The sequence below is a fragment of the Lissotriton helveticus genome, chromosome 8, assembly GCF_964261635.1.
Source record: "Lissotriton helveticus chromosome 8, aLisHel1.1, whole genome shotgun sequence".
Taxonomy (NCBI): Eukaryota; Metazoa; Chordata; class Amphibia; order Caudata; family Salamandridae; genus Lissotriton; species Lissotriton helveticus.
Genome location: NC_136069.1, coordinates 1561204850 through 1561224865, shown reverse-complemented (window position 1 = coordinate 1561224865; position 20016 = coordinate 1561204850). Strand labels below are relative to the sequence as shown.

Below are 20016 nucleotides of genomic sequence, written 5' to 3'. Positions count from 1 at the left end.
TGTAGTGCTGCAGCAACCCCTTGCTGGTAGGGCTGCTGATAGTGGTTGTTTTACTGGTTGTGCTGCTGGGACTGTTTCTGCTGTTAGTAGTGGAGGTTCTCCTGCTTTGCTGCTGCTTGTGGTGGTGTCCCTGCTGGTTGTGTTGTTGGGGATGGTGCTGCTGACTCTGGTGGAGTTGTAGTGCTGCAGCAACCCTTTGCTGGTTGTGCTGCTGATAGTGGTTGTTTTACTGATTGTGCTGCTGGGACTGTTTCTGCTGTTGGTAGTGGAGGTTCTCCTGCTGTGGGTGCTGCTGCTTGTGGTGGAGCTGCAGTTGTGCTGCTGCTTGTGGTGGTGTCCTTGCTGGTTGTGTTGCTGGTGCTGCTGCTTGTGGTGGTGTTCTTGCGGGTTGTGTTGCTGGTGCTGCTGCTTGTGGTGGTATCCCTGCTGATTGTGTTGCTGGTGCTGCTGCCTCTGGTGGAGCTGCAGCTGTGCTGCTACTTGTGGCGGTGTCCCTGCTGGTTGTGTTGCTGGTGCCGCTTCTTCTGTGGAGCTGTAGTGCTGCTGCAACCCCTTGCTGGTTGGGCTACTGGCATTGGGAGGCTGCTGCTGAGATGCTGCCACCACTGAGGGCCCTCCGCTGGTGCCTTCTGTGCTTGGGGGGCCTGGCGGGGGTCTGGGGTGAGATGTACACCTCCATGGTGAACGTGCAGCAGGCCCTGGCGACGGAGGCCACACTCCTGCGGCATCTGCAGACCTACATCCGAGACGAGACCTCCAGAATCAACGACCTGAAGAGGTAATGGAACCAGCGACCCCACGTGTGTGGGTAATGCCAGCTGCCTGGGGGCGCCCTAGGCCTGGGGAGGGGAGGTGGGTGTTATTACAGTGGAACAAGAGCTCAGTGGACTGATGGAAGTAGCTGGCATTTGCTATCATAATTAGTTTTGTTTTTTAAAGTAGGTGTCAGGAGGAGAGGGGGAAGGAACAAGTCACTGTTTTGAACTCATGTTAGTTGAGGGCAGACAACAAATTATTGATTGATAATAGAAGATGAACCTGAGTGTCTGGAAATAAAGGTGATTATAGCAAATCTGGAAGATCAGAAGGGTTGTGCCCATTTGTTGATATATGTGCTTATTGTGTGAACAGAGAAGCCGAGGGTGTAACAGGAGTCAGATAAACCAATCAGTCACTGAATGTTTGTGCAACTGCAGTTCTGTTTTTAAACCTTATTTGTTGTATTTGACTAGAGCTTTGATGTCTTTCCTCCTTTTTGTTTTGTTTTGTTTTAATGGTGCATGGTGAACGTGGTAAATTATGTGGCTCGCATACACGGGGTTTATAAAGTGAATATAAATAGTAAATACATTTAAAAAAAGACTGATGCTCCTGTTGCGGACATGTGTGTAATCCTTTCAAGTCGACTCAGCCTTTCATCCTTAAGAGATCGATAATGCGAGTGTCACATTTACCTGTGCCTCTGCAGATTTCTTTTTCAAGTTTAATAGAGTTTTGAGTGAAAATACCAACCTCAAAAGTGAAAATGACAATTTTCTCACATGTTATTTTCAGTACTTCTCTTGCGGGCGCGGATGTGAGGGTGCAGTTTTCATCCCCATTCTGAGAGTGAGTAACTGCCCCTTACTTGCTTTTCTACATGTGTACACACGACATCATTTGATCTGCAAGTTGACAAACACAGGTTTTACTGGACATCTGACACCAAAGTCCTGAACTTTGCACACTCACGGTGAAGTTTTGCTCTAACACTCACCACATCAACAGGCCAGAGTAAAAAATATTTGCACCTGCCCACTGACCGGTACAAACATGATATTTTTCCTGACCAATTACTAATAAAATAATATTTGCTATGACGACTGGTGCAAAAAACTAATTTCCACACCGTAAATCATTGGAAATTGTGTTTTTGGACAAGTCGCTTAGTGCAAATAATACGAAAGTGCACTGCCCTGGTGCAAAGTTAAAGTAAGCTGGTTCAGTTCCAGATAGCTGATCTAGGAACTACTTATAGTAGCTGTAATCAGTATGATTTATGTATAGAAATGCATGCAAGCAACGGATTAATTTCCGGTCCTACAGCAATCACTCCCCCCTCCCCCCCACCAATATCACCCAGTGCTTGGAACACGCCCTCCACTGAATGAGGGAAAGGCTCCTCTGCATGGGCAGACCCACCAATGAGAAGATAGCATGAGAACTGGACCACAGCACCTCCCTCCCACCCTCCCTTGTCTGTGTGCCCCATTCCCCCCCCCCTTCAACCCTCTACTTGCCCCGCCCTCCAGACTACTCTCATAGTACGAGTTTAGGGCCTCCATTGCTCATGTTGTCCCCACCCGCCGGCCCCCCCCCCCACTGCCTGGGCGGCCCCCACTCCCCCTCCCTCTTTTGTCCGCGTTGCCCCCACCTGCCCTGCCGCTGTTATTCTTTTTTGCCGCACTCACTTTCCCTTTGTCCGTGTCGCAACCTCTCACCCCCCCCCCAACTGCACTCCCTCCGTTGTTTTCTGCTCTGCCACTCTCCCGCCAAATATTTTAACGCTATGACGTGGCAGCTTTGGCAATGTCATCGGGATATATATATCTTTTTTTACTTTCAGCCATGCCGCACATATAACTTGGTTAAAAAACATCGATAACGCCAATAACTGGGGGGGAGTCCAATTAGCTTTGACAATGCTTATTGACAAAATGTCGCTTGATTTATTTTTGCAATATCCAAGAAGAGCGGCCAATTGCAGAGGTGGTGCAAGTTGAGGAATGATTTGCAGGTCACAGGCTCCCAGGGCGTCTGAAAAGACAATCAAATAGTTGCCATCTGGCTGATTAGGTAACTTGAGGCGGAGGTCACATGGGGTCAAAGGGCGAAGGTCTGTGTTCCTAGCTCACTTGTGGGCAGAACCAGGATAGAGAAGATGGCTTAGTAATCAGCTTCAGGTAGCACATTTCCGTCTTCCACACAAACTGTTTGATCCTGGGCAAACCATGTTATCACCCTGAGCCCTGGCTTTCTTGCTTCTACACAAGTGGGGGGATCTAGAAACAAGCTAATCCAGCTACAGGATTATACAAAAAAAATCTAAACGGCAGAGAGGGGTCTGATATCTTGGAAATGGGATAACAGGAGGCATCTTTTCTATCTGTACTTTTAGGGCGGAGCCCCACCAGGAGATGGGGAGGGTGGAGATGATGTCAATAGTCTCATATAGCGATTCTTGCTAAATCACCAAAATGTACCTTTTAATGGGGAATCATTTGCGGGCAACTGGTACAGCATTTGTAAGCGCAGAGTCTGCACCATTTGTGCTGCTGCTCATGGGCACACGGCACTGCCATCCCATATTGGAATGTAGCATTTACCACATTCAAAATGCGGTGACACCACATCACTTTTAAATGCTAAATTGCTTTAAAAGTGTAATTATTCGATTACAGCACATTTACCAACACTTTCTTTTATAGATCCAGCAATCTCTAAATGAGGACCTGTACATGTCGCAAACTATGAGGCTAAATATGAGGTGTGTTTCGTTCTCGGGAGAGACGGGGAGGAAAGAGACAGACAGGATGTATGGCGTTACAACGCACACTTTTACAACGCATACCTTTACAACGCATTTTTTACAATGCAACATCCATTACAACGCATTCCATTACAACGCATGCCATTACAACGCAATTTTAAAAACTACATTTACAACGCATTCCATTACAACGCATAATACCTTTACAACGCATACCATTACAACGCATAGCATTTCATTGCATGTTTGGTAAGTATTGGATAGTGTAGTGGTAAAATGTACTATTCTAACTCCTGGGGGGTGCAACAGTAGGGTAAGTGTTGGATAGTGTAGGGGTAAAAATGACTATTCTAACTCCAGGGGGTGCAGCAGTAGGGTAAGTGTTGGATAGTGTAGGGGTAAAAATTACTATTCTAACTCCAGGGGGTGCAACAGTAGGGTAAGTGTTGGATAGTGTAGGGGTAAAAATTACTATTCTAACTCCAGGGGGTGCAACAGTAGGGTAAGTGTTGGATGGTAATGTTATGCGTTGTAATGGTATGCGTTGTAATGACAGCGTTGTAATGACACGCGTTGTAGTGGTATGCGGTGTAGTGTCATGCGTAGTAATGGTTGTGTTGTAATAGCATTCCTTGTAATGGATGTTGTGTTGTAAAAGTTGTGTTGTAATGGTAGTGCGTTGTAAAAGTTGCGTTGTAAAGGTGGTTTCCCGACAGAAACAAGGACAGCAATCAAGGGTTAGAGACCGGAATACAGATGAGAGAAGGTGAGAGAGGCTAGGACTCGAGACAGAGAAAGAGCGAAAGAGAATAATAGGTTCTTTTTTGAGAGACAGCAAGAGAGGCCGATAGGAAAAAGGACAGAGAGAAAAAACAATAGAAAAAGAAACCAACACACAGTGAGGCAGAGAGCAATAAAGAAAAAGAGAGGGTGAGAAAAAGTTCGATAATTAGTGAGCTATAGGTAAAGAGTATGTGGGTGATAGGTAAGGTCAGGGACCTCCTGCCAAAAGCTCTAGTGTGTTAAGGATGAGTAAGTGTAGCCATGAGTTGTGACTGTAGCTCCACCCTGCCCCCTGGGTCTTACCTCCTCCTATTGGCTGATTGTCCAAGAGGCATGTGAGATCATGAGATCACACTACCCTTAGTGATCGCTGTCCGGTCTACTGCCAGAGACTGTAATGTATGGATAACCTTACATTTACGTAACCTGAAGGCCCTCTGGAATAAATTATGCGGTAGAGTTGACTCAATTATGTGGCAAGAAAAGCCAAATTATGCGGCACAATGCAGCACATTGTTTGATAGCAATACTTCATTATTTTATATTTTTTAGAATGGTAATGTTGCCAGGACAAATATTTCACCACACATTAGTGCCAGCTTTACAAACAAATACAGACATATTCAACTGAAAGAAGACCAGCTAATCTTTGGCAAGTTCCTCCCACTGAGCGCAAACACATGTTGATTCATTTCAGCTGGAAACATTTTTATTTTTATTAAAATCCGTAGATTATGTAGCAGATCATGGATTATGTGGCACATGCGGAAAATCCATAATTCTGTGAAAAACGCTGCAGAAGCGCACAATCTCGGTGGCCCTGACAACCTGCCTCTTAAAGTAGGTTCTCAGGCACAGTACATGACTGAGAATCACCTGGGCTGCAGGAAGAAAGGTAGAAATGAAGAAAGATGCCATTTACATCTTTAGCAACATTATTCCATACACACATTTATTTAAAATATATGGCATTAAATCAACCTGCTCTAGTGCAAATACTGTTTGTTCCCTTTCCGTATTAGTCCAACAGCACAAATGGTGCAAATTAATTGCCATTTTTTGCACCAATGCAAAGTTTCTGGCTGGCGATGGAGAAGGATATAGGCATCATTATCGGCAAACACCATAACTAATGTGTGACTTCAGGAGTTGTCCTTTTCCAGCCAGACCATTAAGCTAGAATGAACCCATACCAGGGTCCCTAAAGTGAAGACCAGTGGAGGTAAGAATAGCCTTTTTCCATGTAGGAATGAACACAATAGTTTGTAGTAAGGGATCCTCTAAAAGTCCTGATGAATGCCCCATCTCTGCTTTCAGGCACTGGTGTGGGTAGAAACATGTTGGAAATGTACTGTTTACCCATTATCAGTCTACCTATTGTTTTTAACCATACCTGAGATATCTACTAACAAATAGATTCCCTTTAGGTGTACCCCAATTGATTTTTGGAATTATCTGGATCCCATCTTTATCCAGTAAATAGCTTTATCACTAACTCCCTCTCAAATGAGGTTGAGTCCATCATGGTAGTATCATCTTACCAAGGTGGGATGAAGTGGCCAATGACAAAGCATGCTACAATACGTGGGCGAGGCTTCCTTATACAATAAGATTGTCTTAGTAGCAGATCCCGGTGTTCAGACGGCATGAGTAAATAGATCATTTCCACTGCAAAGTTTCTGGGACGTGGCCCACAGAGGTATTAATCTAACATCTTTTACCAGTAATAAACAATGTACAAGAAAGAAAGAGTACAATCTAAAAGAAGCAGAAAGTGAGGCTTAGAAGTTTTCTGCCAGCAATTATAGACACCTATTGGAATTGTATTTGCCTTTATATAGCTCTTAGTATCCCTGACGAAGAGTTGAAGCATTTATACAATGAGTAAGATACTACTCGGAACCAAAAGTTTGTGATTGATCCGGGGGTTATTGGGTATTGTTGACTATTGGGATCACTTGTGTGATCTCAAGGAAACCATTCCATACAGTCAGTTTTGTTGTGGTAGATTAAATAAATCCGACTTAGGTGTGATCATTAGTAGGGGCTATGTAAGTTCATAAAATTGGTGGTCAGGGGAGACAGACTGGATAATATTAGATATTGTTAGGTTGCTGGGAAATGGTCTCAAAGAAGGAGATGTTGTGATCTATGAAATTAGGTGCTGACAATTTGCAGAAATGCAAAATAAAGAATAAGGTAAACAGGCATTTGACTTAGAGTAGGATATACTCAGAAACAAGAGGCACAAAAAAGATGAAAGGAAGGAGAGAGTCATTCAAATGAAATTAAGGAGAAGAAACAAGTGAATGTTTTAAGTCATGGCATATTTTCCAATCAAGGTAGTAAGAGTATAGTGGGAGACAGCTCTTTGATAAAGCATACAATCTGAGGATTTAATTTGATTTTGATTTATAAAGCACACAAATACCCCAAGACGGGATGTCCTGGCACTGAAGAACTGAGCTACAGCAGAATTATGAGGAGAATACATGAGTTTTGACTGGTTTGTGGAATAAGGGAGCTTTTCTGCACAGATGGCCTGCAGAAGAGCATTCCATGATTGCAAGGTGACCACAGAGAAAGAGTGGCCGTAAATGTGAGCTTTCTTGAATTTGAGAATGTTGAGAAGAAGCTGATAACTGGAGCAGGGGAGGGGTGCCACATTTAAATCAGCTGCAACTTGTAATGAAGATATCTGGGCAGCCTTGGGAGTGAAATAGAGCAAAAATCCAACTTAGAGATGATCAGTGCTTGAACCATAGCTTTCCAAGAAGAGCTGGGGAGCAGTGAGGGCAATTTCCTGATAATATTTAACACGAAGAAGCAAGTTAAGGAGAGTTTATTAATATAAGCCTTAAAAGGAAGCTTATTGTCAAATGTTACCTCAAGGTGGTTCCAAGAGGTGGAAGAGGGAATTGGAGCAGTACAAAGGACCTCAGGTCACCAACTAAAGGACCAAATGGAGGAGATGCACGAATACAAGAACCTCCATATTGTCCACATTTCAACTAAGAGACGTCAAAGACATCCAGTTGGCAACCATGCAAAGATGTTCATTGAATTGTTTTCAGAAGATTGGAATCTCTGTCAAGGTGGAGCAATCTGTTGAGTGTCGTCGGCATGCACGTAAAAGCGTAGGCAATAACAAAAGATAAGGGTAGCCAAGGCTGAAGTCACATAGATGTTAAAAAGTGTGGGGCTCAACATGGAGCCCTGAGGGACTCCACAGGGGATGGGTTTAAAAGCAAAATGGAAATGAGCCAGTGACACAGCTTGAAGGCATCCTTATAGAAAGTACCAGAGCCAGTTGATACCAAAAGTGTCATTTTTGTTTAATATGATATGAAATGCTGCAGAAAGATCTAACAGAATGAAAGTACTCAATCCACAGGAGTCTAAGTTTAACTTGATGTCATTGGTTTCTTCAATCAGTGCAGTCTCAGAACTGAAATTAGGGTGGAAGCCAGACCGAAGGCTATTTAGCAGGTCATGTGCATTAATATACTTAGACAGATGTTGGATTACCCAGTTTACAGAAAGTTTAGCAGTCAGTCTGCTACTTAGACAGAACCGAGGTGTCGAGCGAAGGTTTTTTTAGAAGGGGGGTGATAAGCCCTTCTTTCCAGTCAGCAGGTACTTTCTTGCAGCCTCTCTTGGCCGCAGAGAGTTCTTATAAATACCAAGGGGCAGAGGAATGTGTTCTGAAAGAGGTTCTAATTTTACAAGGAATGATAGAACAAATGATTTTTCTGACTCAAGTGTTGTAGTGGTCAGAGAGAGAGTATATATTCTAGGGAGAAATAGGAACTGTGCATTTGAGCGTTGAGGCAAGTTTGGATATATTGGGGCGTAATTATAAAAAAAATCATGCAGTGCAGCACAGCAAACCACCTTGCTGTGCTCCGCTGTGCTGCATGATAGGGAAAGGGTAGGAATATGCCATATTTAACATTATCACTTCCGGTGCTCATGACAAGCTCAGCTCGTCATGAGGCACAGTGGCGCTATGCTCATGATGAGCTGAGCTCTTCATAACCGCTGCGCAACGCCCACGCGGGGATTATTCCCCTCCTGTGCGGGGCGTTCCATTAAGTGGGCGGAGTCGTGACGAGCTCAGCTCGTCATGTGCACAGCGCCACCATGCAGCATGACGAGCCGAGCTCGTCACAAGCACCGCGGTGCCGCGTGCGGCCCACCTCCCCCCGGCGCCGCGGGGGTATTAGCCCCGCCGTGAAGGGGTTATACAGTGCATTCCTGTCTTTTCCCTGTGCAGGCGCACAATGTGCTGCCTGGCGCCAATGCAGGCTATCTTGAACCATGGTGCAAGGGTTCCTGCATTGTAAGCAAGATTGTTTTTGAGCAGGAAGAGACACCTTCCCGTACAAAAACAATTCCTTGAGGCATTTCCTCTTTTAATGTGTGCTGCAGAATGCAGAATGCTGTATACATAGAAAGAGGGGAAAACAAGGAGAAATAAAGATATTTATCCTTGTTACACCTTCCCACAGAACACTTAGCATTTTGATGTATTTGACCATCAACCATTAATGGCTAATCTGGAATGCACTAAAATCCATGGGTGGTGCGTGGGGAACGCCCACACTCCACCCATAGAACTCCTCCTTATGGCAGAGTAATGCAATGCAGCGATTTGCGCGGTGTTGCGTTACTCTAAATCTATCAAGCCACTCAGGGCTACACAAGGTGGCCTTGTGTGGCTTGATGAATCTAACTTGAGTTGCCTTGCTCTTGCACCTCGCTAGGTGGTGCATGGGCGACGCAAGTCAGATAAATTTGGCCCATTGAGTTTATGTTTATGTTTATATGCGTGTGTAGCAATCGAATGCCAAGGTGTCTTGGCGCTGGTGCGTGAGGGCAGGAAGAACATTGTGATTGAGAGCCTATGCGGCTGTGAACAGCCAGGTTTTCAGACTCTTTCCAAAAACCTGAAAGTTGGGTTGAAGCTTCATAGAAAGTGGCAATTTGTTCCAAAGCTTGGCCGCACAGTGTATTATTGCTCGGCCCCCCATCTTGCCCGTCTTGTCTTTGTAGTTTTAATGAGACCTAGACAGCCGATCTAAGAGCACGTGAAGGGACATATGGTGTAAATAGTTTTTGAAGGTCCTCAGCACCGCCACCATAAATTGCCTTATGCACAAGGTTTAAGGATTTGAACTCTATGCGCTGTTTAATGGGCAGCCAATGAAGTGATTTGATTCCGGCCGAAGTTGACTGTCCTCTGGGAATGCCTAGTAGAAGTCTCGCTGCGGCGTTTTGAAGGGATTGCAATTTTTGCAGTTGGAATTTATCAGTTCCCAAGAATAGAGCGTTACAGTAATCCAATTTGGATAAAATAAGAGTGATATTCACTGTCTTTTGTAGCTCTTGAGAGATGAATGGAAAACATTTTCTTAAGATTTTTAAGAGAAAAAAACAGGATGAGGTAAGGCTATTTACCTGGGAACCAAAATTCAATTTATCATCAAAGATGATCCCTAAGTTCCTGACCTTGTCAACTGGGCGGGGACATTCTCCGGCTTCGGTTGGCCACCAGGACCGGTTCCACAGGGGCTGGCCCGGCCCAAACTCCTTCACCTCTGTCTTATGTGTGTTTATTTTCAGATAACTCTGACTCATCCAAGTCATAATCTCGGTGAGACAGGCATGAAACCTGACTGCTGTGATATCTAGCTGATTTGTGTCAGAGATGACAAGTTTAACTTGCAGTTCAATCACTGGTTCTCTCACGTATTGACTGTGGCAACGCCATCCTCAACGGAATCCCCAAGGTCCACCTTGCCCCTATTAAAGCTGTGCTCAACTTTGCAGCCAGGCTCATCACAGACTCCAAACGCTTTGACCATATCTCCCCAGCTCTCAAATCGCTTAAATGGCTCCCAATTGAAGGGAGATCAACTTACAAAATGGTCTGCATTACCCATAAAGCTCTCCACCAAAACTCTCCGCAGTACCTATCCAAGAAACTCCTTATCGCTGGTACCACTCGTCCTCTGAGAAGCTCCAACGCCCTCCTCCTAAACCCTCCTCTGCACAAAAAGAAAGCAACACAATCTCGCTCCTTCACTGGAAATGCCCCTACTATCTGGAACTCCCTCCGAATAAACCTTCGCTGTAACCCCTCGTACGCCTGCTTCAAAAAAGGCCTCAAAACCCACCTCCTTAACTACTACTGGGGATCGCAATCTTGTGCCTGACTCCTGATCCCATCTCACTATACCATATCTGTCCCTGTAATATAGTGGCCTTCTTACTGTAATCCAATTTACCTATATTACCAGTATTATACTGCTCTGTCTCTTGCTACATTCCTCCTTGATTTTGTAATATGGTTGTTTTGTACTTTGTTATTATGCTTTTTTACTATTTGTGGCCTTATTCTATCATGATCATGTGAAGCGCTCTGATACCTTTGGGTCTATCCAGCCCTATATAAAACGTTTAAAATAAATAAATAAATAAATAAATGGTTGGGGAGAGGGTAGACCCCTGTGGGACACCGCAAGGGAGATGAAAACTACTCGATTTCATGCCATCCCAGAACAGCCTCTGCTCTCTTGCCTCCAGGTAGGAGGACAGGAGGGCTAGGGCGGCCCCCCTACCCCTATGTTCCTCAGCCACTGCACCAAAACAGTGTGGTTTACGGTGTCACACGTGGCTGATAGATCAATGAGCATGAGGACCGCCCTCCCTCCCTCATCCACCACCCTGCGGATCTCTTCAGCTGCACGGATTAAGGCAAATTCAGTGGAATGGCGTGAGCGGAAGCCATGTTGAGAAGTGTCCAGCAAGTTGTTTACATCGAGGTATTCAGTCAGCACTGTGTTCAGTTGTTTCTCTAGAACTTTAGCCGCTATTGGTAGGCCGGCAATGGGGCGGTAGTTCTTAGGGTCGTTAGGGTCTAGCATAGGTTTCTTTAGGAGATGTGTGATAGATGCCATTTTCAAGTTTTTGGATAACAACCAGAAGTTAAAACTTGGTTCAGGATTGGAGTGAGATTTTCGCAGATCCTATGAGCGGCTTGATGCATAATGGAAGGGGGCCATGGATCAGTGGGTGCACCCGATTTTATATAAAGTAGAAGTTTTTGTACTTCCTCACTGTTTATAGGCTGAAAGCAGGTTAGCCTACAATGGGGGCGTGCCACAGGTGCTGTCATATCCTGAGGCCCTGGGGCACTTGAGAAATCATTATAGATTCCTTGCACCTTATGTTGGAAATGCTCAGCCAGTTTAATACATAGGGTTTGATCAGGCTTAAAAGCATTGTCTTGTTGGGGGTTGGCTAACATTTTAACAGATTTGAACAATTCATTTGTGGAGTTGCCCGCCACCTTTATTTTTGTTGTAAAAAACGTTGTTTTGTGGCAGTAATTGCCTCCTTATATTGCAAGATGGTATGATTATCGATAAGTTTCTTTTGATTGTCATAGTCTTGTCCCCAGAGACACTCAGCTCTTCTCAGTTGATCTTTGAACTTTTGAGCTCTAGGGTATACCATGGTGATGATGTCTTAACTCTTTTAACATCACTAATTTCTTTGGTGCAACCCGATCGTCCGCTAAAAGTAACCAATCATTAAACTGCAGGACTGCTTCGTTATTGTCAGTTTCTGAAATAGCGGGGAAAAGATCACGGGCCGACTCAAAGTCGCCGTCCTTAAGTTTGTCCCACCGCCTAGTTAGTATCTTGGATGATTTGACCTGTACTTTGTAATGTATCTGACTGGCTTTAAGGTCAACATATATGGCCTTGTGGTCTGTCCATGGCCGAGCTAACAGGCTGGTTAGAGTGATATCAGGATTGCTTGTAAAAATCCCATCTAACGTATATCCTGCCTGATGGGTGGGATCGGTTACAAGTTGTTTAAGGCTAAAAGCTTCAAGATTTTCTAGCAACCTTGTGGTGTCTGTGTTGTTTTTGGATTGTAGGTGGTAATTGAAGTCCCCAAATATTGTGAGGGGGTGAGAGTCAGTTTATGATTCTAAAAGCATCAGGAGGGCTTGGGAAAAAGCTGCTTTGGTACCAGGTGGACAATAAAGCAGTATCCCCTGAAAAGTCTGGAGGTTATTTAACTTTATGTGGAAGTGCAATGCTTCTGCAGGCAGGGCAGAGATCGTCTCTGCCTGTTCTTTGAAATGATCACAATAAATACATGCTATACCCTCCCCATTACCAGTCGCTCTATCCTGTGAAAAAAAGGCATACCCTGCTGGTACAGCGATGTTCCAGTCTGGCGCTTATGTAGTATCTGTCCAGGTTTTGGTTACAAAGATTAAGTCTGATGAGGAGAGTTGGATTAAATCTTCCAGCTCCTGTTTGTGCTTGACTAACGAGTGGGCATTGAGCAACAAGCATTTGGCGTACTCCATAGATGCTACCTTCTGTTACCTGTTTGTCCTGTCACTGTCCTTGTCTCTACTTTCATTTTCACTGTTTCTATTAGTAACAGACTCCTTTACATCCCGCCCTTTCCCTAAGTTGTATATAGACGTAGGGGCCAAGAGAGATTTAGGGTTAGTTCTAAAGGAGCAATTTAGACATCGAGCCTCTGTCCCAGCCTTATTAGGGAGCATGTTATGAGGAACACACGTGTTCTCTCGTAAATCAAGCGGTGTTTCCCTACCGTATATATGGGTTCCGATTTGGCCAGGGGTTCTGGCGATGGTCATGATCCGGGCGCTGACGCTCCTGCATGTAAGATATAGTGGTGGTAGGTAGGAAGACTAGAGCGTCAACCCCAGTGCAGTGCAGTCCCGTCTAACTTCCAGGTACCGCAGGGGCTGAGCGCTGGGCTACTGGTAATTAATGAAAAGAGTTCAAGCTAAAAGTAAAGTGTGCAATTTAACAAACAGTGCAAATAGTCAGCGTTTAAAAACAGAGCCAGGTAAGCATGATACAGTTAAAACAATTCGATTGAAGGAGGATTAGCTAATTCAGCAATTCAGGCAATTTCAGTGCCGCATTAATAATGCAAAGCGCGAGATTTACTATAACGAGCTGTTAAGAGCAAGTGACCGTGGACACTCCTGCGTGTAAGATATAGTGGTGGTAGGCAGGAAGACTAGAGCGTCAACCCCAGTGCAGTGCGGTCCCGTCTAACTTCCGGGTACCGCAGGGGCCGAACGCTGGGCTGCTGGTAATTAATGAGAAGAGTTCAAGCTAAAAGTAAGGTGTGCAATTTAACTAACAGTGCAAATAGTCAGCCGTTCAGACCAAGGTCGACATGATTGAGAGACTTGAGGATAGGAATTGGATCTTGACTGAGAAAGTCAAAGACTGTGAGATAATGTAGCTTTATGATCAGACCAAGTAAGCTCCATCAAGGAGATGATGTTAAGTAACTCCTCATGGACAAAATACAGTCAATGGTGTGGCCTGCTGTATACATTCGCTTAGAAACTAATTGATTAAGCTGAAAAGTCACACCCGTGAACAATTTCTTAGGCAGCTTTCTCAGAGGTATCATTAACATTAAGATTGAAATCTCCAATGACTATTAGCCGGTCAGTATTCAAGATAATTGTAGAAATAACTTCAAACAATGAGGTTGTAAAGCATTTGACATCTGAGAGATCTGCCGATCAATTTAAGGTTTAAAGAGAGTTTGTGATTGATAGTTAGGATCACAGCTAAAGATTCCACGTCTTTCACAGAGTTGGGGATGAAACTAGACACCGTGAGTTGAACCTTAAAAATTACTGCATCCTCTCGTCCAGGGTGGAAGCGTCAATTAAGTTGTTTTATATCATAACAAGAGGAAACTGCAAGGGCAGTGTGAAGGGTACAGTCCTCTTTTAACCATGTTTCAGTGATAAAAGTGATTTCAAGATCATAGTCAAGAAGGAGGTTCCTCAACTCCAAGTTGTGTTTGGACAACGAACGGGTGTTAAGTAGAATGCAATTAATGTTAAGTGAGCAGTCATTAGATGTAGGATTCTCTGCTCACTTTTCTGACTTTTTCTGTTTAACATTCATGCATTAATAAATTCTGAGTTATACGTTTGAACTTTAGGCACCTGAAACGCAACAAAAACAGATGTTCAGCTCTGCACAGAGCCATCTTGATATGGCTCCAGGTAGATATTGAACCACATATTCAGGAGGCAGCACAATTTGAAGGATTCTTCTGAACAAGTCTCACAGATGTCACTTTATTTTAATGTATGCAACTCTCTGTCCCAGCGTGTGGAACCTTCTCTCTAAGTTAAGATGGTTTCATTGGGATGTATGACGTTACAACGCGATCAAAATGATCGCGGTACATCACAACGCAACTTTTACAACACAAGTCGTTACCACGACTTGCGCTGTAGGGTGCTGGACTTAGGAATAGTATGATTTACTATTCCAACTCCAGCCTACGTACAGTACGGAAGGTGTTGGAATAGTAAATCACACTATCCCTTAGTCTAGTGCGCCCTCCAGTGCAAGTCGTGGTAACGACTTGCGTTGTAAAAGCTGTGTTGTGAATGTATTTTGACAGCGTAGTAAAGGTTGTTTCCCGTTTCATTGTGTGTGTGTGTGTGTCTATCGTGCTATCCTAGTGCCCATGTCCCAGCTGTTGTACAGTGTGTGTGTCCCAGTGTTGGTGCTTTCCTCATCTGTGTGTATGGATTTTATATCGCAAGCTATAAACATCTCAACACAAACTGCATCATAATCAATTCATTAATTTATCGTTATTGGTAATGACTTGCTGTGACTTTAAATGTCAGCCACGGACAGCGGTGCCTGGCTCTGTCCCTGATGACCAGGCACCAACATGACTTCGCTTTCACCCAATAGATGTAGTATGCCACAGCTTTAGAAACACACAGCTTTACTCCGCCCTGGCTCATGCTACAGGTAATCATCATGTGCGATCTGCACATGCAAAATGACAGAACTACATATTCTAAACTGTGAATGGACTATTGGAAATGGCTGTTTTTGTGTATCTAAGTATCTCTTATGTGAACAAGGTCAAGTCAGACTAGAGAGCATCAACTGATCAAAGTATATTGTACATTTTCTAACAATTTACACTCATGGTGAGGTTAACCAATGGATAGCAAATTCCAGAGTCAATAACTTAAATTTCACCCCTTCAGCCATGTCATTTGGGAGTAAGTCAAAGACCACCAATCCTGCCCTGATATTACAGAAAACAACATTACAACCATCCCAAAAAATCTTACTGCAGAAGCCTAAGGAGTCATATTCAAATACTGGCCCATTGGTCACTATGGGTGAGGCCCTGCGGCCAAACCCCTGCTGCACATGGCCAAAGACCGTGTGCAGTAAGCGATTGGCGACCCAAAAATTTACTGAAAAAAACAAAGGTTACAGCCTTGTTATAGTTAGGAATTAGCATGTAAAAAAACCTTGGAAATTCACTAAAAAAACAAAGGTGACAGGGATTTTATAGTTAGGGTCAGACTTTTCATACACAAAACCATAGAAATTCAGCTGTTACAGTGAGAGTTATTTCAAGAACTATAACTCGTGCCCTAAGGTAACTATAACTTGCACTCTCACCATGCACAGCTAATTACCCTACATATTACATCATTGATCTTCTATAACATCATTAATATCATCACTGCAACATTTACAATAAAATTATTGATGCAAAAACTTTGTATGGCGGGGGCGCAAGTTATATTTACCTTAGGGAATGATTTATTTTTACGTGAAATAACTCTAACTATAACAGCTACATTTCTATGATTTATGCATGTAAATTTAGAACCTAGCCATAACGTCCCTGTACCCTTTGGTATTTTAGTGAATTTCTAAGATTTTTTAAATTAAATGCTAATTCCTAAATACAATGTCCATGTAACCTTTGTTTTTCCAGAGAATATATATAAATATATATCTGTATATACATGTGTGTGTGAGTATATATTCTCTGAAAAAAAACAAAGGTAACAAGGACATTATAATTAGGCTCAGATTTCACTAGCACAAAACCAGTGACATTTTTCACTTATAGTTACCTGAGCTAACTATAACTTACGCCCACTCAATGCACTGTTTATGACCTCATATACTGCATCACTCATGATGTGGTCAGTGACATCACTGATAACATCTCAAATGATATCACTGATGACAACTTTTCTAATGGATATTTATATTGTACTAACTTGATTTTGCCATTTGAGGTTATATTTTAAAAGTGCACATTGCGAGATTTTCAGTCAGAATTTTGACTTTATTTGAGCAAGCAGCTTCAGAAGAACTCTTAGGACCAGATGTACGACCCTTTAATTTAGCGCCTCGCAATTTGCGACTCATTGCGAGTCGCAAATTGCGAGGTGCTAAATGAAATGTACAACAGTGTTATTACACTGTTTTGTGATTCCCAATGGGGTTGCAAATTGCGAGGTTCATTAATATTAATGAGCCTCTCGCAATTTGCGAGCCCATTGGGAATGCCGGCCCTCCCAGGGATGGTGACCTGCCGACCCCCATGTCTGGGACTGCTTTCATAATAAAGCAGTTTAAAAAAAAAAAATTAAGCCTGTTTCCTCAAAGGAAAAGGAGATGCATTTAAAAAAGAAAAATTAAACTTTTCAGTTTAATTTTTTTAAGGGAAGGCAGTGGTCTCTGGGACCACTGCCTGCTCTTAAAAAGTATCTTCCCACATACTTACAATGAGGAAGGGGTCCCCTGGGGCCCCCTTCCCCTTTGTGAGTGGTTTACCACCTACATTAAGTAGGTGGTAAACTGCAAGTGTTTTGCGGCTGCATTTGCGGCTGCAAAACATTAGTACATAGCATGTTGACTCGCAATTAGAAAGGGACACCACTTCTTAATTGCGAGAGTCAACAATGCTATTTTGCGAGTCAGTGAGTGACTCGTAAAATAGCATTTGTACATGCTGTTACCCTTTTTTGCGGCCGCAAATGGGAAGATCTCCCGTTTGCGGCCACAAAAAAGAGTTGTACATCTGGCCCCTATTGCGTTTTCTTAAGAAAAGAAGACATTTAAAATGATGAGTGGCGTGCATTGTACGATTTATGCCTATAATAGATAATAATGTATTAAGTTTAAGTCGTTTATTTTACAAGAGCAGCATCGATCTACATGTCGCAAATAATTTTGACAAATGCTGTTGGTTATATCTAACTACCTGGAGTGTTCAATAATTATTAATTAATTGTTTTACCTGAAGGTGGCCATTAAATAACATGAGAGTATTTTTTCTATGTTAAAAGAACATGGGAGTATCTTTTCTATGTTTATGTGATACTGAGTATATATATGGGTCACAAAATGGCACTCCTCAGATGATTAAGGCTGTTGTACAGCCGAAACGTGTCGTCTGTCCAGAGTGGCCTGTTTTCAATAAACAATGTAGAACTTCCTGCGTCCCAGAGTACAGTTTCTTTCTTTAATATGGAAGGACTTTTGTGGCATTTTAAAAGCGCTAGCGTTAGCGCTTTCACGTGCATCACCAGCGTTCTGGCAGCATGCCGATCAAACCAAACCTGTTGTCAATAGCATTGTGCAAATCAGCGAGCCCCCGAAAATATCGATTGGTTGGAGAAGTGGAAGCCAGTATGTTGGAGCAAGGGCTCGGCGTAGAGAGCCCACGTGTGCTCCCGGTGGGGCCTTCTTGTCCTGCATTCCAGTCCCCTTACTGACTTATGTAGTATTTCGGAGCTGGGCACCGCGATATTGTTTTGCGGTGGGGAATGGAGATTTTAATCGAGCATGGGTGATCAGAACACACTGGAGTGTAGCAGATTGAATTTGCTGGCTTAATAATATAATAACTAACAGGATGAAAGGGTTGCCTAAGGTAAAGGATCTGAATGTCTAAACTAATTGTGAAAAATACTGTTGGGTATATCTATCTATGTCTAATAATTAATTCATTGTTTTACCTGCAGGTGCCCATGAAATAAAATGAGAGTATTTTTTCTACATTGAAAGAACATTGGAGTATATTTTCTATGTTTATGTTATACTGAGTATATATACATATATATACTCAGTGGTATATATATATATATATATATATATATATATATATATATATATATATACTGTCGCTATATACATACATATATATATATATATATAGTGCCATTTTGTGACATATAAATATATATATACATATATCACAAAATGCCGCTCCTCAGATGATTAAGCCTGTTGTACAGCCGAAACGTGTCCTCTGTCCAGAGTGACCTGTTTTAAATAAACCGATGCATAATTTCCTCCATCCCAGAGCGTTGTTTTCTTTCTTTAATATAAAAATGTAGGGTAAAAAATAATTGTATATTTAGGCAGTTGGGTCCACACGATGCTTGAGAGACTTTTGCGGGAGCGCCAGTTTAAAATTTAAAAATGCAGTGTTCTGATTGGCCCAGGGAGCTTTATTTCACTTGGGCCAACTCACTCCTGTGTGAGTCAGACTGCTGTGGGAGCGTACACTCTGATTGGCAGCCAGCAACATGAGAAAAATTGTTTCTTATAGCCATTACAAGACTTGGGGACTTAGTCACTTGTCCTGAAGTAAAAGTAAATATTTAATATAGGTGGCAGGGTAGGCCCCCGATACCGCGAGACTCTAGCAGGATTGGGGAAAAAATGATGGCCAGGTGGCATTTATTAACTTTAAACCCCGGGGTGCCCACCCCTGGGGCTATACTCATACAGAAGAGGAGGGCTGCATGCCCCCTCCCCGATTCTTCAGTGGCCCTGATGAGCCCACCTACCGGGCAGGACATATTTTGTATGGAAATGGGGGATGCGAGGCCCCCTTTCCTGAGCCATCAGATGCCCCAATGAGCCCACCCGCCAGGGCTGTACATATTGTCCTTGGGGAGGGGATGTGCGGACCCCCTCCCCGAACCTCCAGAGGCCCCGAGGAGCCCACCGAGGGGTTGAAAACATTGTTTAACATTATAGCTAATTTACTGTCAGTGGCAACATTAAAGCTTTGAACTAAAAGAACACAGAAATTCTACTTGTGTCCCCCCCATGCACTGCTTCTGACCTCACATATTGCATCACTCATGATATGGTCTATGACATCATTTATGGCATCACACATGGCATCATAAAGGACATCATTGATGACATCACTTATGATGTCATCCGATGAGTGTGTTAGTTTGTTTTATAGTTTTCATAGTGGTGGGTAACTGCCGTATTACTTTTCTACCTAATTTTGTACAGCCTGTGTCCAGTTAATGGGTGTAATTGTTCACAAAACACATGTGCTCCTAAAGCACCATAGGTTTGTGGAGGTATTGAACACATTATAAATCTTCGTATCCAAGAGTAACTCTGTGTGCAGGTGACAATTGAGCCGGTTCATTATGTTCCACACAAGTTTTTGGGTTCCTCAGAAAAGATTGCCATCAGGAGTAGTATTAGTAGATACTAACTTTTGTAAGCCGCCTTAAGTTATGAGACACAATCGACTCAGCATGACAATTTCTGTAACATAGAAGACTGTGTGCACTAGGTACAGGCATACCTGGGAACAGGGTTTTCACGGGCGGTGAAGGAATCCTTCTTGCAGTTGAGGATGGGAGCTATACCAGCAAAAGAACATCGCCCCCCATGGACACCCTTGGAAACTACTACAAACTGTAGACTTTGTGGTGACCAAAAAGAAGATGTTTTGCATTTACTGTGTAGCTGCAAAGGTCTAGAGAAAGAGTGAAGGCTATTACT

At 43.2% G+C, this 20016-nt stretch overlaps 1 protein-coding gene across 1 annotated transcript in view; it reads left to right on the top strand.

The window, feature by feature from the left end:
* Window positions 1-593: 593 nt before the first annotated feature.
* Window positions 594-20016, top strand: part of P4HA3 (prolyl 4-hydroxylase subunit alpha 3) — a 238783-nt gene continuing 219360 nt past the window's right edge. The window contains exon 1 of the mRNA XM_078658568.1: window positions 594-778. Within this exon, the coding sequence (XP_078514694.1) occupies window positions 594-778 (185 nt within the window). The remainder of the gene's footprint in view (window positions 779-20016) is intronic.